A 22,685-nucleotide genomic window follows, 5' to 3' on the forward strand; every position below is an offset into this window, starting at 1 on the left:
TGAGCTTGTGAAACCAGCTTTTGTTAAATGCAGAGCCAGCTTTGGGGAAACGTTCCAGACAGCTACTTCCATAGTGTTGGAGACCCTCTCCACCTCTTCCCACCACCCTCCCCCGCCCCCGCCGCCGCACCTGAGCTGTATCTCCCTGCTGCTGGAGAGATAAAGTTCCTAAGGACGGCCTCTATGGGTGCTTCTTAAAATGCAATCCAACTATTAAGTTATTAACACTTTAGGGTGGACTTGAAGAAGAGCAGATTTGAGGGAGGGAAAAGTGGAAAAGGAGATGTCTGAGGTTTGATGAGGATAACAGGAAGAGCTATTTCCCTCTTTTTAATGACATAAAACAAGCCCAGAGACTGAAAAACTTGCCCCTGACATCATGGTAGGGCCAGGATTTGAACTGAGTCCACAGACCATCCACTTGTCCCTATACTGGCCCCTTTAGAAAGGGAACATGATGCATGAAAAATCTTTTCATTGCACAATTTTGGCCCAGGGTGGGTGGGGATGGGATAGAGAAGTAGGTGGTGCTGAAAACAAGCTAGATATACTTAACATATGTGTTCCAATATCCCATCATTTCGGAACACGATAAAAATATAAGGGAAAAAATACAAGGGAAACAGAATTAAATTTTAAAAATTGAGTTCTTTGGGCTCTTTCCAGGGGGAGGAAGTAAATTTATGCTATTTCTTTCATCTCTATAGATTTTTTGTTTTTATTTTACTTGATGCTACTCAATGCCCTAAAGTAGTTCCTGTCCTGCTGATTGTAGAATGAAGGAAGAAGGATTGGGGGGAGGGACAGATGGGTGGATGATTAAGGGAGCAGCAGATAAGAGGAACCAGCAAAAGAGAGGTCAGAGGAGTAGCAGGAAAACTGTGAGTGGTGGTGTAAAAGTGAGGAGAGGGGTCAGGAGCTCTGTTACCAGAAAAACTGCGGGTGTGGATAGATGGAAATGAACAAGTGATTTTAAAGGCATTGCTAAGGAGAGGAATTCTCATTTGGGACTCAGGACACAGGATGGGCCTGGCTGCGAGGTGGAGATGATGGGTTGGCTCTGTGACAAGAGGCTGGCTGAGTTGCTGGGATGACCCTTCCTCTGAGACAAAGGTGTGCAGCAGGTAGGGGGATAGGGGAACATCATCAAGCCAACATGTCCTTGCCTTTTGGGAGGGGAGAGTATCCATGGGTGGTTCATTTGGCGTTTCCAGGGCTTTGCTAACTCCAAAATGGGCTTTGGCATGGAGGCATGGAGTGGCTGGGCCTTTTCTGAGCTCTGCCTTTTGGCTCACTCGATCCTAAGGATGATGGGAACTCCAATGGGGAGCCCTCGGCTTGGCTGGCACCTCCAGCGCAGGCCCTTTGCTGTGGGATTCTGCCGAGAAGCCGTGTGAGACAGGAAGCTGCCTCTAGATGTCGCCATCTGGCCATGTTGGTGCCGGCCGCAGCTGGAGTGGGAAGATCATATTCCATGAGGCCCTGAGGCACTGCCCTGCCAGAGCAGGGGCTCCCTGGGACTGCAGCCTGGGACAACTTTCAGGGAGCCTCATCAGACCCCAGACATCCTTGGGGCTGGAATGAATGTGGGGTGGGAGAAGGACCCTGTCCTGTAATCACTCAGCCCTGCTTTGTGGGAAGAGGGCTGCTGGGGACCTAAGACAGCCAGAGCCAGGTGGTGAGCTTTACGTGGGGAGGAAGTAGCTGCTACCTTTTCCAGTCTGCCCCAATGTGGATGTTCCCCTCTGTGGACTGCCCCTCACTTCTGAACGCTTCCCACCTCCTCTTCCTGCTTCCTGCAGCCAGTCCCCTCAGCCACCCTCCCAGCAGCTCGGGGGTCTACTTTCTCTTGCCCAGCCCCAAGAATGGTCCAAACCACCTTTACCCTCCCACCCATACACAGCAGCTGCCCCTCCAGTCAACTCCACCCAGCACAAGGCAGCCAGAGTGATCTGGGTCAGACCCAAATATTATGTATCACTCATCTGCTCCATACCTTCCAGGCTATCCCTCACCCTTGGGAGAAAGCTCAGCATCTTCCCCTCCTGCCTCCTTGGACTCCTCCCCAGGTGTGCAGATACCATAGTCATGCAGGGAGAAAGGAGAGAAGAGAAAGAGGTCTTTCCTCCATAACCTGAGGTCACGTCTTCCAAGAGTCAGGCTGCTCCCTGGTCACTCCTGGCAGGGAGCCTGGAACCCTCCACCTCTTGCTCCTTGTGGCAGTTTTAAGGATGACCACAGATTCTTTGCTGCCCCTCCCACCGAGCTGTAGGGTCTAATTCTCCTCCTCTTGAATCTGGGCTGAACTTAGCAACTGTGACCCTGGGGATTGACATTAGTGTGCAGCAGTCTTGATAATTGGTAAGTCTGAGAGATGGTTGTGATGGTTAATCATATGTGCTAACCTGACTGGGCCAAGGGATGCCTAGAAAACTGGTAAAATATTATTTCTGAGTGTGCTGTGAGGATGTTTTCAGAAGAGATTAAATCAGTAGACTGAGTAAAGGAGTGGGTGGGCATCAGACAGTCCACCCAGGGCTGGAATGGAGCAAAAAGGACAGAAACATGCTGTCCGTTGAGCTGGGACATCCATCTTCTGCCCTTAGACATCTGGTGCTCCCCGTTCTCGGGTCTGTGGACTCTGACTGGGACTTACACCATTGGCTCCTCTCGTTCTTAGGCCTTCAGCTTTGGACTGGAACCACGCCACTGGCTTTCTCGGGTCTCCAGCTTGCAGAGAGCAGAGCGTTGGACTTCTCAGCCTCCATAACCACATGAACCAGTCCCTCACAATAAATCTGGCAACCCTATGAAGCAAGTATTTTTTTTAATGTTTATTCATTTTTGAGAGAGACAGACAGACGTACAGACAGAGCATGAGCAGGGGAAGGGGAGAGAGAGAGAGGGAGACACAGAACTCAAAGGAGGCTCCAGGCTCTGTGCTGTCAGCACAGAGCCCGACGGGGGGCTTGAACTCACTAACTGAGATCACGACCCAAGCTGAAGCTGGACGCTTAACTGACTAAGCCACCCAGATGCCCCGAAGCAAATATTATGAACCCATTTTACAGATGGTGAAACTGAGCCTGGAAAAGAAAAACGATATGCTCAAGGTCACAAAACTAGTAAATGTGGAGCTGAGTTTCGAGCCCTGGTATCTGACTTCAAAACTTCCTCTTAGCTTTCATGTGATTGTCTAAGCAATCACGCAATTCTGTTGAATACCTATTCATCTGATAAAAAACAAACAAAACAAAACCAAAAAATCAAACAAAAATATGCTCTACCCATTTCCTTAAAGCCTGGCAGGAAGGAGTGAGCTGTTGGTCCGTGGAAGCATTCTAGCAGAAGCCAGAGGAGTATTTGGCAAGATGTGGATTGGATGGACTGTGGGGAGTCCCATCCTGAGGCTGGACCCTCTGCTTCTGCCTGGAGTGGGGCTGTGTGCATGCAACACAAGACGGCCTCTGTGTATGGCCTTTACTTGTATCCCTGGTCAGCCTGGCCTGTGGGGGTTGGGAGGGCAAGAGCAGGTGGAAGCGGGGGGTGGGGGAGGGAGGGAAGGGGTTGCTTGTCTCGAGCAGGCAGGAGGGACTAGCAGATCACAGCCTGCCTTGCTTTCCTGCCCTGGTGGCCCTGGACTGGTCTCTGCCCCCCCCCCCCCCCCCCCCCCCTGCCCTGGGCTTGGAACCTCTGGCTTGGGGGAGAGCCCAGAACTATTCACCCACACGGTGAAGCCTGCTCTCCCGCCCAGCACCTGTCGGAATTTATCAGAGAGAGAAAGAGAGGGAGAGGGTCAGCCAACTGCATAAGGGGGGGTTGAACAAAAATGGCCGTGGCACTGGTGTTGGTTAAGAAAGAGAAACTGAATACTGCTGACATGTCCTTCCTCAACATACTGGACAAAGACATTCTGGTGCATCCATCTGGTGGACTTTAAGTGACAGTTTAAAAAGCAGTCTTTATTATTAGACAGGAAATTGCTAAATGTAAATACTGTAAGTGGGGGTGGGATGGGAAATCACATTATGAAACAGAATGTACAGTGTGACCCCAAGTGAAAATCCTTTCCCCCAGCCCTCACACATGCCCCCTCCACCAGCTCCCTCGTGACTTAGCCCACGGGCCAGGGGCTGGAGGAGGGGAGTATGACTATATTGGGAAGGAGATGAGATCACCGAGAGGCTGGCTGATTTAGAACCGGGTAACTTTTTCCACCCATGTGGCTCTCAGAGGTTTCTGCACTGGCTCATAAACCTTGGTGCCAGCCTGCAGGGTGGAGGGGAGCCATGTTCCCCTCCACAGGGGTGAAGAAGGTGGCTGCAGCTGGAGAAGGCACAGGTGCTGGGCTAAAGTTGAAATAAAATGACAGAGTAGGTCTGGGAGTACCCAGGGCCCTGGGGGGACCTTCCAAGAGCTTTGCTCCCAGCAGATCTGAGTGTTCCAATGACTCCCTGGAGAACTTTGTGGGCAGAACGTGCATTTTGTGGGTGCAGGAATATCCCAGAGGTGGCCACCTTGTGGCCAGCTGAGCTGGGTTCCCCTGGGCCCAGCTGTAACACCCTGTTATGTTTTGAGATTCCTATTTGGCAGCCTGGCCCCCTTGCTGAGAGGACTCCCCACCCCCCTCATCCCACCCACACCCCCCACACCCCCCTCATTCTCCCACCTCCCTACTCCCCACCCACACACCTGGTTCCTGGCCAAACCCTGGGAAAACCCTGGTGGGAGTACCTGTGAAGGAAGAGGCCTGGGCTGGGAAAGCAACTGGTTCCAATTCCAGCTCAGCAACTAACTGAGTCAAGTTCAACTACCACCCTTGACCTCAGTGCCCATCAGACTCTCTCAAACCTGTGCTCCAGCCTCACAGAAATGTCACAGTATGTCCCAGTCCTCTGAGATTTTGCCCAGGCAGTTGTCCCAGCCCGGCTACCCTTCCCTACTTCAGTTCCATTTGTCAGCTCCCACGCCCTGAGCTGGGTCAGGCGCCATCTCTCCCTAAGTCAGCGTCCATCACACTGGCTGGTCCATGTCCATCGAGGCTGACCCTGAGGGCAGGGGCTGGCTCCAGGTAAAATGCTAGGACATGTGGATGAGGGAAGGGGAGGGCCCCTGGAAGGCTTGAGGAGTCAGGGGAGGACCAACTGTGAACCCAGTACTGTCCTGTGCTGGGGCCTCGAGCAGGACCTTGGGAGCCTCAGACCCCTCACACTGCACAGCAAACAGTGAAAGAACATTGTTTGAGGTACCCTGACCTGGACTTTGTAGGTGAGGAGCAGGAGCTGGACAGAACCGGAATGAACCAGACCGTCCCCTCCTTAGCCTGAGCCCTGGGCAGCAGGGCTGGGAATGGAATTCTCCAGTTGGATGGAGTTTTTCCTGGAAAATCCCCACAAGCCCTTCCAGAAACGTGCTTTTGTGCCTGACTCTGACTCCTTCAGAATGGTGGGTAAGAGGCCTTTTGGCAGCTGGGGTATGCAGACAAGCCCCTTGTCTTCTCTGGACCCCGAGGCTTGCACTCTGGGACAGCAGAAATGGAGGTTCACACATATATTGATCACATCTGTCAGCTTCACAGAGTTCTCTCAACTACCCTGAGAGGCAAGGATTAAGATCCCTATCATTTGAGCAGGAAGCTGATGCTTGGAGATGCCAAGTGGCTTGCCCAAAGTCACACAGCTGAGTCAGGAATCGAGTGAAGCCCACCTATCGAGGGTCGGCCTGAGGATGGCTCCAGTTCCCACATCCTGTTCAGGATTCCTGAAAGGGCAGGGTGAACCTGCAGGCCAAGGATGTCACTTCCAGCTCAGTCCACTTGACCAAGCCTGGCCTGGCTCTGTGCCTGCCACTCTCAGAATAACCCTGGTGGTTCTGGGCATGGATTGCTGGCCATCACCTGGGACCTATTTCTGTCCTTCGGGTAACAAGGAAGTCTCACCTTGTGCAGTAACCACTGGGAGCAAGGGTGGAACATGTGACCCCCCAACCCTAGCTGACCTTGCTGCCCTGCTGGGAAATGACACCAGAAGGGAAGGGGGAAACCTGGCTCAGCCACTGTCCCTGTGTCTCCCTTCCCAGCCACTTCCCAGAATCTGGCTTTCTACCCCATCCCTTCTCCCCCTCTTCTTGGCAAACCCCATTCTCATGCCCCCGCCCCTGCCCTGCCACCACACACTATGACCAGGAAGCCAAGAGTATCTTCATTTTTCCTCATGACCCATTGCCAAACCTTATGCACCTGAACAGCCAGAAAATTCTTCCTCACATCTAATTGTGGAAACAAGCTCATTTCTGTAGGTTTAATCCAGAGGGTTCTAGAATCCAGGTGCAGGAGCCATATGGGGATCCAGCATTTAGAACTTGACTTTCAAAATCTGGAGCCCTGAAATCCTATGGGGCAGGGATTGATGGTATTGGAGATGACATAAGCTATACCCCAGACATTCAGAAAGGTCGAGTGCAATCTCAGGGATCCAGGATGCATAGATGGTACCCCAGTAGAGTCGGAGGGGCTCCTTTCTGCTGCAACCAGGTGTGTGTGTGGCCAGGGCGGGGTGAGTATTGTTACCTGAACTCAGCAACATAAGATATATGCATTTAAAAAAAAAAAAAAAAAAGACCAGAAGGAAACCAGATAAAAATGTTACTGTAACAACAAAAACAAGAATGACTGTAGCTGTCATGACACTAATAAATAATAGTAGCTATAGTAGCTATTGCCATTTTTTGAGGGCCAGTGATGTGCCAGCCCCTGCACTAAGTAAGGGCTTTGCTTGTATTATCTCAGTTAATCCCCACAATGTGCTTTTCTCTTAACAGTAGTAGCCAGCAGCCTGTGGGTGAGCTCTGTCAATGAGGTTGGTTTTTGCCTGGTCTGCAGCTTCCCTGGAGGCAGACGGACAAGCCCTCAGCCCAATACACAAGGGACGCTGTGCTCTTCTGACAGGCAGTGCTGAGTGTCAGAGGGCGTGGCTAGCCCCCTAGGGGATGCCTTCCAGGAGCCAGCCGGGCCCACAGAGCTGACTTCGGGCCCCCACTTGGCCCTACTCCTGTAGGCGTTGGGGCTTGAAATAGTGGCCGTTTGAGAGCTGACAATCAAAGGGCAGCTAAAAAAAGTCCCCTGAGTCTGGGCTCTGTCGCACACGGCTCTTAAGGCCTATTTTGGGGGAGAGGGTGCCGACGTGCCAATGGAAAATCCATGAGGCGGGAGTCTCCAAGGTGGGGGACCTATGCACCTCTCTCTCCCCATCCTGGCGGCCCACCGGAGCATACGTGCGTGCACATGTGCACACACACACACACACATTTGCAGCCCTTAGCCCGGATTCCTAACAACTGGACTTTGTCATTCTTACAACATCCCAGAAAAGGGATGAGGAAACCGAATCTCAGAGAGGGGAAGCAGCTTGCACAAGGTCACACAGCCTAGAAGTGGGCAGGACACAGTACTCACAGTATTGTGCTCACAGGACTGTGCTCTTCTCATAGAGGCAGCCTCCACCTACAGCCTCACCAGGGAAACCAACACATTGTCTTCAGGGGCATCAGAGGCTTCAAGGTTGTGTCTTATGGTTGGGACTGGGTAAGAAGCTGAGGACGACCTGTGGGTCTTGATGACCACATGGGAGGAAGTCCCACTGGAAGTCCCAGTTCTGATGGGACTTGCCTGGCTGTCAGAGAGGCAGCTGGTGCGGGGCCCTGTCCCAAATGAGCCCATCCCCCGAAACGTATTCATGTGACCATCCCAATGCCCCCCTGCCCAGGCCCCCAAAGCCTGACAGTCCCTGCCAAGTTTCCAGAGAATGTGTCAGATAAGGGGCTGGTGCTCATGACTCCCTCCCACCCAGCCACTATCTCTGACCCTGTGGCCACCACTAAGTAGGTAAGAATAGCAACTGAGACTGGGCATGCACACAGGGACAGAACGAAGACACACAGTCTTCAGGGAGGTACCAGGCCCCCAGTCCTATCAGTTCTGGCCCCATCCAGCCCCTGCATCGTCCTGGGCCCGAAGTCCCACAACATCTTATGAGACAGCATCAGACCTTGTCCTCTGTCTCTGCTGCCTCAGTGGATGCAATCTGGAAGGCAGCACGCCACCTTGTGGATGCCTGCCCTGAACCCTGCCCTCCACTGAGGAGCTGTGTGACCTAGAGCTGGACACTTGTCTCTCTCTGGGTCCATAAGCAGGAGAAGGCGGCATAGCAGCACCCCTGGAACATGGGAAACATCCGGCAAGGCCTCTCCTGGGGCTACGGCTACTCGTTGTCCTGGTAACCACAGGCTGGCCATCAAATACCCCCATGAACTTTGACCCTTTGACTTCCTGATGAGCGGGGATGTGGATGGGGTAAAGTTGTGGGAGTGCCTGGGATATGATCACAAGGTGGGGGGGGGGGGGCATGTTGTGACTGAGTCCCCTCTCTGAGTCTCCCTGTGACACTCCTGTGGGTGTGCTCCACTGTGTAGCATGAGTGTGCGAGGGTGGCTGCATCACTCAGAGAAAAGAGGCTGTTGTCATAGAACCCAGGGTGAGCGTCACCGTGACATCCAGAGTGGTGAGATGTAGGGAGCTTTGTGTCCAAGTTCCTGAGTCACTGTGACACCTGGGGGTAATCAGCCCTCCCCCACCCCCAACCACCATCATGTCAGTGGCCCCTACATCTCCCACAGCCTGACTCACTGCATAGCTCAGACCTGGACCCAGGCCCTCCCCCAGCCTCCTCACCTCTGCTCCCAGCCTCTTTCCCCTCCTCATCTTCCCCTCAACACTAGCCCTGCCAGGTAGGCCCCCACAACCCTAGAAACCCTTTGGGCCCTCCCACATCTCTTAGGTCATCTCATTAGAAACATGCTATTCTGGGGCGCCTGGGTGGGTCAGTTGGTTGAGCGTTTGACTTCAGATCAGGTCATGATCTCACAGTTCGTGAGTTTGAGCCCCGCGTCGGGCTCTGTGTGGACAGCTCGGAGTCTGGAGCCTGCTTTGGATTCTATGTATCCCTTCTCTCTCTGCCCCTCCCCAGCTTGCACTCTGTCTCTCCCTTTCTCAAAAATAAATAAACATTAAAAAAAAATTTTTTTTTTTTTTTTTAAAGAAGAAGAAACATGCTATCCGCAGCAGCAGGACCTCTGGAAATGAAATCAGAGGAAGAACTGCCCTGGGGTGCAAGCTAGAGTCCTGGGGTGGGTACAGGTAGGTGTGGGTGGGGTGGGAGTCTCAGAGGTCCCCACACTCTTTTTTTGTGAGGGCCAGACCAGTCTCTGGGCCTCTCCCTTCAAGAGCCTTAATCTCTGGGGCTGGAAAAAGTTTAAAAATATCCTCATGTTTACATTCTTTCCAAGCCCGCCTCCCAATCCTCAGTGCTGGGTCCCTTTGATCTGGCCCTGTGCCTCTGGAAGGGGCCTGGGAGAGGGGGAGAATGAGCTCCCCACCGGGGCAGGCCCTGTGACTCCCTGAAGCTCTAGACCAGTCTGAACCCTACAAGACCTCTCAACATCCCCTAGAGACAGCTTTAGAGCTGGCAGGGAGCCAACAGTTGAAGGGGGGTGTCTTGCCCAGGGTCACCCAGCAGGGTGGTGTCGGGGCTAGAGTTGGGGCTCCCCTTCATATTCCCTTCCTTTTTTTCTTTTTTTAATGTTTATTTTGTTTTTGAGAGAGAGAGAATAAGGGAGGGAGGGACAGAGAGAGAGTGAGACACAGAATCTGAAGTAGGCTCCAAGCTGTCAGCACAGAGCCCTACCCTACATGGGCTCGAACCCACGAACCATGAGATCAGAACCTGAGCTGAAGTCAGACGCTTAACCGACTGAGCCACCCAGGTGCCCCTCATATTCCCTTCCTAAACCTTGGCCCTCATAGGGCCCCTGGGGAATGTGAGAGTACATGGCTGTAGGCATCTGTAGTAGGTACCCCACCCCCCACAGTCTGTGGGCCAAGGAAAGCCACATGTACTGAACTCCTGCTGTGTGCCCAGCACTGTGTTAAACACATTTTCTGGTGATTATCTCATGTTGTCCTCTCAACAACTCCATTTTCGTGAAGCCCGTCTTATTAACAAGGAAACCAAGACTCAGAGAGATGAAGCGACTCATCTGGGAACACACAGCAAAGATGGGGCAGAGCCTGGATCATATGTTCGACCCATACTGAGCCACAGGTTTTCCCTCACTTTGTCTTAGCAGCTAGGCCCTGCCTGCAGAATGAGGCCCACCTCCCTAGTGTAATCTCTACTGACACTCACTGACCCATGGCCAAGCCCACAGACCAGTGCCAGCTCTCTGTTTCTCTCCCTCTGTGACCCAAGAGAAGCCACGCCCCCTCTCTGACACTTGCTTTCCTCTAAGCAAGGAAATAGGCTGGGGATCATGGAGAGGCTTATGTCCCCGGATTCTAGGGGAAACAGAGCCTGCATCCCTGGGGATTATGGACCTTATGGTCAGCCCCCAAACTGACACAGTCAGAGGGTGCCTGGGGCCTGGAAGCCAAAGACAAAATCCCTCAAACTGGGGCAGGTGCCTTAATTCACCTCGGTGTCCTGTCATTCACTCTTCCCTTGTTGGTACCCCACCAACCTGCTTACCAACCCATCCACCCATTTACCCATCTACAATCCGCCAACCTGCTCACCCATTCACTCCGCCAGTCATCCGCCCGCCCACCTATCCACCTATCTGTCCATCCAGAATTAAGGACCTGAGAGCAGGGTGATTCCAGGGTTCCAGCTCAGGTGCTGCATCCCACTGACTGGATGAATTTGGGAAGGTTTCTTTACCTTTTTGTGATTCACTTTCTCAACTTTACAAAAAGGAACTGGCCCAGATGATCTCCAATGCCCTTCTCAGGGATTTCGTGGGAGCAGAGGCCCGCTGAAGGCTGTGGACACTTCAGGAGAGGTAACTCGAACCTCTGCCAGATAGTCCCACCTTGCACTCTGCTTCCAAGACTCTCAGCTGCAGCCCTGAACCTCTCTGACCTTCAAGAAACTCCACTAGCATGGGACGTCTGGGTGGCTCAGTCTGTTAAGCATCTGACTTCACCTAAGGTCACGATCTCACAGTTTGTAGTTTGAGCCCCATGTTGGGCTCTGTGCTGACAGCTCAGAGCCTAGAGCCTGCTTTGGATTCTGTGTTTCCCCTCTCTCTGCCCTTCCCCTTCTTGCACTGTGTCTCTTTCAAAAATAAATAAATAAATAAATAAATAAATAAATAAACAAACATTTTTTTAAAAAAAGAAGAAGCTCCACTGGCAAATGGGGCCAATAATCCTGCCCTTTCAGGTTGGTGGGAAGATAAGATGCCACCTTCAAAGAGCTTTGCACCTTGGAGACTTCTAAGTGGGTGCAGGAGGAGTAGAGGATCCTGGGAGAGGAGCAGGAAGCTCTGCTTGGACCGAGTTGGCAGAGCCTCATGTTGGGGAGTGTGTGTGTGTGTGTGTGTGTGTGTGTGTGTGTGTGTACGTGTGCACGCCCTGGGCGGAGAATGGCTGGGACCAGCCTCAGAGTTCATCCCTGGGCTGGGGATCCTCCCTGAGTCAGGCTCTAGAGGCCAGCCAGGATGCCCATCCCATCTCTCTTGGCTGCGCTTGGCCCCCATCCCACAGAATCTGCCAGGAGTGGAGAGATTATCTCCTAAAAATAGGGACTGGGCCTCACAGAGGTTGTTTTTCTCCCTGCCCCGTGATCTACCATCATCAGCTAAGGGTGCCTGGGACAGCAAGTCCCACCCTAGTTCCCCAGAGACTGTTGGGATGGGTGTATAGGAGATCAGCATGTGTCTGGGGCCAGTCAAGGGTCAGGGATTGGAGGTCGGCCTCAGCAGGGCACCAGGGCCAAGGCTTAATCTTGGGCAAGGGGAAAGGGTTCATTTGGGGCGGGGGGAACTCCAGGGTGAGCCATGGGGGTTCCCGGTGCTGCCCCTTCTCTGACTTTCTGCAGAGCCCCTCATGTACTCACCAGCCTGTATATGAAATCCAAAGGTGCTCTGGGGCCTGCACTGGGGCAGAGGGACCCATTCCCAAGCTTACCTCTCTTGTTCCAGCCACATTAGGCCCTCATGATTTCTTTTCAGCCCTATTTAGGCCCCACTTAAGACTGTGGGACCTCTGTCCACTCATGTGTAGGTGACTCACACAGATACAGGAGCGTGCTCACATAGGAGCACAGGACATGGACTCACTGATGCCCTCCCCTAGCAAATATGATGTCCCAGAAAACACAGAATACACTTTCAAGGACATCCTCCTCAACTGTCACCTAGTCAGAGTTGACCCAGCAAGGGGCTGCAGCCATGGTCTCCAAATGCCCATAGAAATAACCCACCTTGGGGTGTCTGGGTGGCTCAGTCAGTTAAACATCTGACTCTTGATTTCAGCTCAGGTCATGATCTCACGGTTCATGGGTTCAAGGCCCCCACGGGGGTCTGTGCTGACAGCATGGCGTCTGCTTGGGATTCTCTCTCTCTCTGCCCCGCCCCCATGCACGTGTGCATCACCCCCAAATAAATATTTTTAAAAAAGAAATGACCCACTTTGCTCCAACCTCAAGTTTTCACCAAAAACCAATATGATGTCCCCATGTTCCTCCTCAAAGGGGACCCCAGGCTTGTCCCTCAAGCCCCTAGACCCTTTCTGTGCAGCAGGAGATGGGAAAAGACTCAAGGTACATGGGTACCTTGGACATGGGTAATGCACACACGCACATGACAGACACAGGCACAGCAGCCCCTTAGAACACATGCCCTGCTGTCTGAGGCTTTATTATTGGACAAATGTGCCACCATTTGGAGCACTCCCATGGGCAGCCCATAAAGTCAGTGGTCAGGCTCTACAGACTTGTGTGGTGATGTTGCCTCCACTCTAGGGCGATGAAGGGGCTTTTACACTGTCCTAGCCCCCGGTGATCAGCAGTCCTGGGCCCCTCCCAGTGGACTCAGATGGAAAGGCCAAGTTCCCAACTGGGTCTGGCTGGACCATTCAAACCACCGCCTTCAGGGGCACGCTGTCCACTGGCTGATCTAGGTCCTTCTTCCTTGCCAGGCTCAAGTGAGTGAAGATGAGGATAAGGAAGATGCCTGAGGGGCCCAAGAGGGATGGATCAGCTCTCAGAAGGGGCCATGGGACTTGTCCACCACCAAAAACTGCCTGCTTTGGTATTGGTTTAATAAGGAAGCAAGGTTTCCTAGACAGCATCCCCAAGTCTAGACTGGGTTTGGCTGTCGTCCTGGTGCCAGAAGAAGCCTGACCGCTTGGCCTGCAGCTGCCACAGAACACCCCCACCTCCAAAGTCCCCTCCTCTGGGGAACAGTTTGGGTGGGAGTCATACGGGAGCCAGTGAGTTGTTCCCATGGATCTCTGAGAGACAGGCACATGGTCGCATTGTGGTAGAATTGACAAAAAAAAAACAAAACAAAAAAACCCAAAACCAAACAACAACAACAACAAAAACAGCCAGGAAAAAAATCTATAGGGATAAAAAAAAAAAATCAAGGGGATAGAGAGGGAAGCTTGGACTAAAGGGAATAGGCTGGAAAGACCTGGGCTCTGTCATATTCTGGCTGTGTAACCTCTGACAAGTCACTTAACCTCTCTGAGCCTCAGTGACCTCAAATGGAAAATAGGGAGATGCCAGGATCTACCTCACAGGGTTGTGGGGAGAATTCAGTGTGACAATCCTATATTGCACAGCCAACGTATAATAATATAATAGTAAATGCTGTTATCAGTGATGACAGTGATGATGACTGTGATGGCAGGAAACAGGAGCATAATGACTAGGACAGTTGTGGGGTTCCCTCTCCAGTCCTGGGGGGCATCAGGGGACAGGGCACTGTGCATCTGGAGGCTGTAACTCCAACTATCCATCACCCTCCCCCACTCAAGAGCTCAGCATCCATTACCTATCGCCATCAAGGTGCCCACGAGGATGCCCACGGCTGACAGCTTCGTGGGCATGCCCTTCATGCGGCCCACCTTTCGCATGCACTGTCCCTCTACGTTGCAGCGACACACGATCACTAGGGGACAGGGGGCAGGGGACGAAGGTAAAGGCGGTGGGGGAGGGTTCTCCAGCTGCTTGGCAGCCCCAGTGCAGCCGGCTAATACACATTTTTGTGCACACATACGTATTTGTGTTGGGGGGGGGTGAGCACGCTCCTCTATGTGTGTGTCTGTGTGCACGAGCATCCGTGCGCCTGATCACAGATGTGCAGGCATGCACAGGTATTTGCAGTCCGTGTGAACCAACATTCATGTGTACCCAGCCCCTCCCCCTGCATCAAAATGGTTCCCTCAGGAACTGCAGGCACACGGAGCCCTGGCCTTACCTCGGATCAGGAGCTGCCACATCCGGGCATTGTGGCTAACAACTATGGGTACTACGTGCTCACGTGGCTCCACCCAATGCAGGGCCAGAGTGAGGTAGGCATGGGAACCTGTTGGGACCATAAGCAGTGACCAGAGTCAGTAGCCTGAATAGGCCCTAAGCCCAGCCCCACCCTCACAGTGGAAGGGCATCTCACTTCCAAGTGCCACACCACTTCCTGCATTAGCCACAGTCTCCCCCGCTGCCCCACCACACACCGTTGAGAGCCTGGAGGTGCCAATCCCGCTGCACTGTCGGGTTGGGACCAAGGGCAAAGCTGTAGGGACCATGTCCACCAGCCATATCAGGGTCCTCGCTGGGTCCACTGATAACCACACCATGGTCCTGGCGGGGTGTGCAGAGGTGTCGGGTGGGCACGTGGTTCAGAGTTGGGGCCCAGGAAGAAGGGGCCTTCAGAAAGTGGATCACGAGGGTTGCAGAGGCGCTCAGTGTCGGCTCATCTGCAGAGGAGGCAGTGCTGAGCTAGCCCCAGGCCCATTGATCTCACCCTGCTGAGTCTTGGCTTCACCTCCCCTACTCTACCCCTCCTGTCCATCCCCATCAGCATCCCCACGCCTGTCTCCTCCTCACAGTGCACCTTGCCCCCTTCACTATCCAAACAGCTGTCAGACCTTCCTGTGCTTTTCTGGATGCCAGGCATCCCCTCACCTCCTCCCAAGCCCCCAACCACCAGTTTCATGGCCCAACCGTGTGGAGATGCCCTGATTGTAGGGGAGTTCAGCTCTGTTGGGTCTGTCATATACCACAGGACAGTCCAGCCCAGACCCGAGACCTGCTGCCCTAACATACCCACCCCTGGGCCAGCTTTTCATCCTGTCAAAGTGGCATTCAGAGTTCTGGCTCACCTGCCATAGACACAGCCCCTGGCACTCCTTCCGCTTGCACAGGCCCCCAGCCTCTGCTCCTAACCTATATCTGAAGCCAACACCTGAGAGGCCCTCTAGGGCTAAGGGGCAGTGTTGGAGGACTGTAAGAATCTGAGGGAGGAGGGTGGTCTGAAAGGGCAGGCATCTCAGAGACTGACATTGGCCCCAGCCCTCACTCCTCTTTCCTGCCTGGGCAGAGTAGATGCCAGTAAGGAGCCTGGGAAGAAAGCTCAGTCCTGCGCATCTATCTCTCTGCCTGAGGCTTACTCTCCCTCCCAGAGGTCCCACCACTGCCTGGCCGTACCTTCATACTGGGCCTCCACGAGCACTGTGTACATGTCCCCAGGCTGGGCACCTTGTAGGGTCCGCGCGGTGTGCACCTCCCCAGAGACCTCCTTGATGCAGAGCCAGCCCTCTGAGTCATTGACCAGGGAGAACCTAAGGCCCAGAGAAGATGGGGGGCAGGGAGGCACTGAAACCATATATAGGGTCTTACTCAGGGACCCCCAGGGCCATGTGACCTGCTCAAGTTCCACATCATCTCTGTGACTCACTGCTAGGCAGCAGTGCCCAAGGTGCCTAGTCTCCCTCCCCAGCTTCAGGGGCTTGTTGAGGGACAAGGCTTAAATCATGGATACTGTGGGCATTACTATCAGAGCCTGGGGGGCCTGACTCAACACCACTAGTCCTGGGTCACCCCAAAAAGGGACAGGATGGGGCCAGGGAACATCCTCATCTGTGCTGCGGTCTGGGTGGGGCATGGGGGAGGGCCCAGTTCAAGACAGCATGGGGAGGTGTCCTCTGAGCACCTAACACTCCTCTCCATGGCCGGTCCAGCTCATCCAGCTCTGACCCAACCTCAGGAGTCACAACCTTGGCATTAGCCATGGTTTGAGAAATATTCCAGGTCACAGATAATGTGAGTCCCCTCTGAGGCCCTGGGGGTCATCCCCTGGGAGCAGGGGAGGTCCAGCCCAGTAAGGCTCACCTGAGGGGACTGCTCATGCGGTCTGAGGGTTGGATGGTCAGCAGGAGGGAGCCAGCTGGGGTGCTGACTGGAACACTGGCCTCGTAGCTCTCCTGGTCCAACTTGGGGGGTGGCACCACCCTTTCCACAAGAACCGTCACTGTGGCTGTGGCTCCAGGGCCTGGGCCTGGCCCTACCAATTCTGCCACGCTCCGAACCACTATCATCAACTTGTGGCTTGAAGCTGCCTCATAGCTGAGGTTCTAGAACCAATGCAACTGGGTCACTATTTGGGCCAGGGCATGGCACACTTGTGCATGCATATGAGTATATGCATAAACCTTCCCACCCCCAGCCCCTTACCTTGAGGAGTCGAAGTTGGACATGACTGGAGTCTGGTTCCCAATCCAGGCCGAAGGTCCCCTCCACGTCCTCCACCTCAATGGCAAAGTCCATGAGGCGGAAGGCAGGCTCAAGGTCAGCATCAGTGGCTGTGAGTGTGGCCACCAGAGTCCCAGGCTCTGCATCCTCAGGGAGGCTTATAGGTTCAATCTGGAGAGATTGTGGAGGGGCTGTGAGCCCCTCATCAGTGCCTTCCCAAGGTCTTCTCCCCTGTTCCTGCTTACCTGGGAATTGGTGAACTCGGGGGCATGGTCATTGATGTCTGTGATTGTGACAGTGACCTCACATGTGCTGCTGAGGCCTGAGGCAGGAGAGGACATGTTGGAGAGACCAGGATAGAAATAGAGGGAGAGAACATGGGTCACCATCAGGGCACTTACCACCCTCTGCTCCTCCTAGGTCAGCAGCCATCACCTGAAGCAAGATGCTCTGGCCAGCCTGGAGGGGGGCGTCCCCGACTGTCACACTGCCTGAGGTGGAGTCCAGTTTGAAGGCTCTTCCCTCTGCTCCCTCCTCAGGCTCAGAGCTCAGCAGCCGATACACAATGTAGGAATTTGGGGAACCGGGGGCATCCAGGTCCTCTGCCAACAGTCTAGTCACCTCAGTGCCTGTAAAGACAGTACCCACCTGGGTGGGACCACAGGCCAATCTGCAGGCCTCACTTTGCCCACTCCTCTTTTGGGCTGGACTGAACCTGAACTTATGGAAGGGTAGGGACATTGATATAGGGGCCTGAGGCTGGTCCCATCCCAGAGAAGAGCAAGATGGGATGGTTCACAAGGACTTCAACCCTCCCGCATCCCCTGACAAGGCCCATAGCCCACCTGGAGGGCTGAGCTCAGGAATGTTGATTGGGGAACCATGTAGGGGGCAGACAGGTGCATTGTCATTCTCATCCATCACTACCACACGCAGCTCCAGAGGTTCTGTGTAGTCCTCACCACGGGTATTCTGAGCCTGCACCTGGAGCAGGTACTGAGGTGGACAGTGGGAGTCTTCAGATGAAGGCCAAGGGCAGTTCCAGCCTGGCCTCAGTCTGGGTCCCTTCCGGCGGCCAGCTCCAGCTCTTCTGGGTGCTCTTCCACTGCCTCAGTGCCTGTGGGGGATGTGACACCCCCAGAAGCCAACTGGACAGTGACCAGGCACCCCTCAGCCTGCCCTCCTGGCTTCCCCCTCACCTCACCTCACCTCAGCCTGGGATTCTCGGTCCAGCTCCTTGGTCACGTAGAGTGTCCCCTCTGCATCCACATCAAAGGGTCCAGGGGGCTGGCTCTCCAGATGATAATGTACATCTCCCCCACTCCAGTGTACCTGGGAGGGGTCACAGAATAAGGGCACCCCAGGATGAAGGGCAGGAACAGCCCACATCAGCTCTTATGTCTCAACTGTGCCTGGGTAGGGAGCCTGGGCCCCTGCTCCTGTGTGACGTCAGGTAAGCTGCTATCCTCCGTGGAGTCCAGGTAGGGTCTTTTTGTTTGGGACACTCGTTGTAGCAAGTCCAGGGTGGCCTTGCCCTGGTCCGAGCCCAGACCCTGCCCAAAATGCCTGAATGACCAGGTTGTTATTCTGTGCCCTCTCAGGCTGGGCCAGACCCGGGGCATTCCTCGAGAAGGTCTGAGACATTCCAAGCCTGGGTGACAATCCCCATGGCAGCAGAGGGTGGCAGCTGTTCCCCCTAAGGAACCTGGGGCAAGCTCAGGTCAGGGCCCAGAGCCACGCTTGCCAGAGGATAGCAGGTGAAGGGCTGTGGGCCTGGTTCTGGGGCCTTGGATGCCCTACTCCATGATGGGAACTGATGGGGACAGTCAAGGGAAGAACATAGGTAGGAGGGGAGCAGGGGTCAAGCTGGGCCTCAGACCCACCCCTCAAATCTTGAGACTGAGGCCCAGATATACCATCCATGGGGCTACTTCAGCCACTGACAAGCACTTACTCACCTGGGCAATGCGGTGTGGGTATGGAACTTTCAGATTCTCTGCCAGGTGGACAGGATCTAGGGGCACCCAGGTGTTCTCTACCACAGAGACATCTATGGTGGCTGTGGCCTGGTGGCCCGAAGCCTGGTCACCCATGTCTTTGACCTGTACCAATAGCTGGTAGGGCCCTTCCATATCCTGGTCTAGGCTGGTGCTTCCTAGAAGGGTCAGGATGGTCAGCTGAGCAGGAGTCCAGGACATCCTTCTCAGTGAGTTACCAAACACAAAGCCAAGCATATGGCAGGTGTCCAGGATACTTTCTTGGCCCAAGGGTAAGACTTTTAACACCATAGTGAGCACTCAAGCAGGACTTGAAAATTTGCAAAGCCATTTCCATATCTATCCACACAATGAATAGTTGATGGACTGGATGACTAGGATGGGGGTAGGGACACATGAGTGGTTGGGTAGTGATTAGATGACCAGTTAGATGCATGGATGGTTGACCAAGTAAATGCATGGGAATTTGGGTGTGTGGATGGGTTAATCTGCATAGATGTTTGAATAGATGGACTACATGTGTAATGGTTGGGTGGTAGATGGGTGAATGGGTGACTGGCTGGGCAGATATATGGTTAGCTTTTCTTTCCCTATCATGTGCCTCTGGTCTGAATTCCCAGGTTCGGGTCTCCCTTACAATCAGTCCAAAGGTCTCCCAGCAACATCCTGGGCTACAACCCCTCAGGTTTCTCCTAGCCTTGTCCCTTAGACTCAGGTGTCCAGGCTATAGGGCTGAGGTACTCCATTCACACCATTTTTTCTCTCCATGCACAAGGTTCAAGCCTTGTGCTTTGCTCTTCTCCACCCAGAATACTCTTTCTTCATCTCCAGCTCCAACCCATCCTACTGTTACGGCTCACATGCCGCCTTCCCCAGCTTCCTCTGACCTCTCTCCTCCTCACACCCAGCTCAGGCTCACCCTCAGGACTGAGGGCCAGAGCCCCCAGCCGAGGCTCCAGCTGGAACATGTCTGGGGAAGGCCGGGGTGGAGCCTGGTTCAGGATGTAGAATCGGAGATCTGAGTTGGCTGTGCCTGGCTCATCCTCGTCCAAAGCCTCAAGGAAGAGGAAGGGGATGCCTGGTGTGTGTGGAGAAGACAAACCATGAAAGGAGAAGGGGTTGGGGAGGGTTTCCCAAGCCTCCCCTATCTCTCCCTGGTACTTCCTTTCATATCCATCATCATATCAGGACTCTGGATGGGAGCCACAGCTTTTCACCCCACTTTTCAGGTGAACAGAGGCCAAGACTGGATGGGGCCAGAGGACTCTAAGGAGGGTGGGGGGAGAAGGTTGGGACAGAAATAGGAGGGGGGCGCCTTGGATCCTGGCTGCCCTGTGCTTATGCTGGGTGTCTGGCCACCTCTTTACTCTCTCATCATTGCCCACATCATTGCCCACATGACCTTGTTGTTAGCCCGTTGCCCTGGGCACTCACCAGGCCTGGTGCCCTGGCTCAGCTGAACTCTGTAGATGGACTGAGAGAAGTGGGGCACCTGGTCATTCTCATCCTTCACATGCACAAGCACGGGCTGTGGGCCCCACAAGACATGTCCGTCCTCAGTCTCCAGGGTGACCTGGCAGGGAAGGATAGTCAGTGCCCCGCCCTGCCTTCACTGTTCTCCTCTACATCTGGCCCAGCCATACCTGTAGCCGGTACTCCTCTTGCTCCTCGCGATCCAGGACCCTGGTCACCAGCAAGAAGCCAGACCCTGCATCCACAGCAAAGGGGCCCTCGGCTGTCATGTCCGGGTTTCCTGACAGCACCATCTTACCTTCAGTCTCCTCAGGGGGCAGTGGTAGCTGTTGGGGAGAACAGAGAGGTAAAGGCAGTGGGAGCCAGGCCTGGGGGATGCCCCTCCACCCAATGACCCCATTATATATGTGGGGAGACTGAAGCTCAGAGAGGGCTAGCGCTTGCCTGAGGTCAAACAGCCATGAAGTCATAGGACTGAGATTCAAAGCCGGAGCTCTTTCCCCTGTACGTGATGCACCCCAATACTCCCTGCCTTCCTTTCTAAACCTTGAAACCCCACCACCAATTGTTTATTTTTCTTTTTTTTTTAGAAATTTATTTTTATTTTTTTAAGAGACAGAGAGGGAGAGCAGGAGAGGTGCAGAGAGAGAGAAGAGACACAGAATCCGAAGCAGGCTCCAGGCTCTGACCTGTCAGCACAGAGCCTGATGTGGGGCTTGAACTTGTGAACTGTGAGATCATGACCTGAGCTGAAGTCGGTTGCTCAACCGAGCCACCCAAGTGCCCCAACCAATTATTTATTTTTCAACTTAAAACTCTACTTTCTTCTGGAATTGAAATTTTGTTACTCACTCACTATAGCACATATTCTTGGGGAAGCAGGATTAAAAGAAAGAGATAAAATGCTGGAGGTAGGGGAAGCAGGACTTGGGGGTGGATAACCCACCCAGCTTTCAGGCTTACCTTGATCAGGTACAAAGGGAAATTTCCACCATAGTTTTCTGGGACTTCCACATACAGTTCTGCAGGCTGGGCCTCTGGGAGAACCTGGGGGAGGATTCTCACCTTGTCTCACAGGCAGCTGACAAGGAAGGGGAATTTCTGCCCCTTCCATAGGCCTGGCCATACCTTAACCCATCCACCCTCTGGTCTTTGACCTCCTGATCCCACAACAGGCCTATAGCCAGCTCTGAACGCCCTCCCACAACTAGTCTCTTCCATGGTCAGTGCAACTAGTCCAGGTGGAGTGGGGGACAATGGTGCCAACACCCAGGGCCAGGATCTGAAGGAGTCGAGCAGGGTCCAGCTCACCTGGGCAACAGAGAGGTAAAGCAGCCACAGCCAGGCAGGGACCATGGTCAGGATGGGCCTGAAGGACACGGCAGTGAGGGTACAGCCAGGACCAGTAGGCACGGGGTCCCTCCCATTACTCTCCTCCTAGAGAGTATCCCTCCTCTCATCGCCACTCAGCCCAAGCCATGGCTTCCTCAAGCCCCACAGGTGCAACTTTCCCTTCTTCAGCTGGACCTCCTGCTACCTGTCACTATGGGGCAGTCAGCCAGGTCTCCTCCTGTCTCCTGTCCTTCTATACTCCCAGAGATGCCCCTCCCCATCCCACCCACTTGGACATTGCTCTCCACCCACTCTCATCCTTGTCCCCTGCCTCAGCCCATTCCACACACATAGCCAGTGGGACCTCACGACAGACTGTGCTCCACTTTCTCCTCTTGGAGGGGCCTGTGGCTCCCCACTGCCTGCAGGGTAGCATCCAGCTCCTTGACCAGGCCCACCTAGGCCCCTAGGCCCAGCCATCCTGCCTCTTGGTTCTTGGCCCCACAAGGATCTCCATGGGAGTTTCACCTCCAGACCTTTGTCTCCTTCCCAACATACCCTCCCCAGCCTGTATGTAGATCCCAAAGTGCTAATTGCCCAGCAGCCCTGAATATCCCAAAAACTTGAATCTGGAAGGGCCCTGAGGACTCTAAGGGTCACTTCCTGCAGTCACCTCATGTTGCAGGTAAAGCTTCAAAGGCAAGACCTGACCAAGGTCACAGAGGACTTGACCACAGGACAATCCCTCCTGGAACAGAGGACTCATGGTTCAGGGTCTTGAGGCCTGTTTTTCTACACACTGCCATCCCTCAGACACAGAGTCCCCTCGGGACAGGAGTCCTGCCCTCATCTTGGCATTTTTCAGCACTCAGCTTGGAGCTGAGCATGCAGAGCATGGACAACCACTCCAACTGCTCCTGGGAATTCTTCCCCCAACAGGGGCTGGACAGGGCAGTGTTTGTCCTTCCCCTACCACCAACCCCCAGCCTCAGCCCTGCTCACCCCTCCACTCCAGGGACCTCACCCTCTGGTGCCTCAGGCGGGCTCCCTTGGTCCAGCCGCCAGGCGAGAGGACTCCTTCTCCAGGGAGCACTGGCCAGGCCGGGATGGGTGGGGTAGGGCAGGGCGGACACTTGAGCAGGTAGGCGGTCCAGCCAGGCTTGCTCAGGAGTGGAAAACACCACTGGGCCACAGCAGCAGACCCGGCCCTGCCCAGCCCCCCAAAGTTACTCATTGACTTTAGAAAGCTGGGGGCTGCTCAGCATCCATGACTGCCAGCCCCAGGAGGTGG

At 54.1% G+C, this 22,685-nt stretch overlaps 1 protein-coding gene across 5 annotated transcripts; it reads right to left on the bottom strand.

The window, feature by feature from the left end:
* Positions 1-628: 628 nt before the first annotated feature.
* Positions 629-22,548, bottom strand: CDH16 (cadherin 16). Of its 5 annotated transcripts, XR_005797745.1 has the most exons (19): positions 22,419-22,548; positions 21,374-21,431; positions 21,026-21,109; positions 20,233-20,388; positions 20,024-20,162; positions 19,509-19,667; positions 18,551-18,747; positions 17,802-17,924; positions 17,438-17,588; positions 16,994-17,221; positions 16,838-16,914; positions 16,575-16,763; positions 16,233-16,474; positions 15,549-15,682; positions 14,576-14,818; positions 14,320-14,427; positions 13,894-14,010; positions 2,657-2,807; positions 629-2,322 (listed from the first exon to the last, which is right to left on the bottom strand). XR_005797745.1 is itself a non-coding variant. In XM_040498237.1 (18 exons), exons 2-18 carry the CDS (start codon positions 21,416-21,418, stop codon positions 2,788-2,790), a joined length of 2,412 nt encoding a protein of 803 aa, XP_040354171.1. In that variant the 5' UTR covers positions 21,419-21,431; positions 22,419-22,548; the 3' UTR covers positions 629-2,787. The 5 variants fall into 5 exon arrangements, 4 of the variants coding, with proteins under 4 accessions (XP_040354171.1, XP_040354172.1, XP_040354170.1 ...); XM_040498237.1 differs by having other exon boundaries at positions 629-2,807; XM_040498236.1 differs by lacking the exons at positions 629-2,322; positions 2,657-2,807 and adding an exon at positions 12,720-13,068 and having other exon boundaries at positions 22,419-22,547.
* Positions 22,549-22,685: the final 137 nt, after the last annotated feature.

This window comes from Herpailurus yagouaroundi, unplaced genomic scaffold, assembly GCF_014898765.1.
Source record: "Herpailurus yagouaroundi ecotype Mexico unplaced genomic scaffold, PumYag 190, whole genome shotgun sequence".
Taxonomy (NCBI): Eukaryota; Metazoa; Chordata; class Mammalia; order Carnivora; family Felidae; genus Herpailurus; species Herpailurus yagouaroundi.

Bases quoted from the DNA above. Each gene is read 5' to 3' on its own strand.
- CDH16 (XM_040498236.1), bottom strand. From the start codon at position 21,418: ATGGTCCCTGCCTGGCTGTGGCTGCTTTACCTCTCTGTTGCCCAG. The intron at 18,748-19,508 runs GTGAGCCTGAGC...TGACCCTTCTAG, and splicing joins TCTGGCCCTCAGTCCTGAGG to GAAGCACCAGCCTAGACCAG. The intron at 17,222-17,437 runs GTGGGCTATGGG...CTGTCTTTACAG, and splicing joins TCCTGAGCTCAGCCCTCCAG to GCACTGAGGTGACTAGACTG.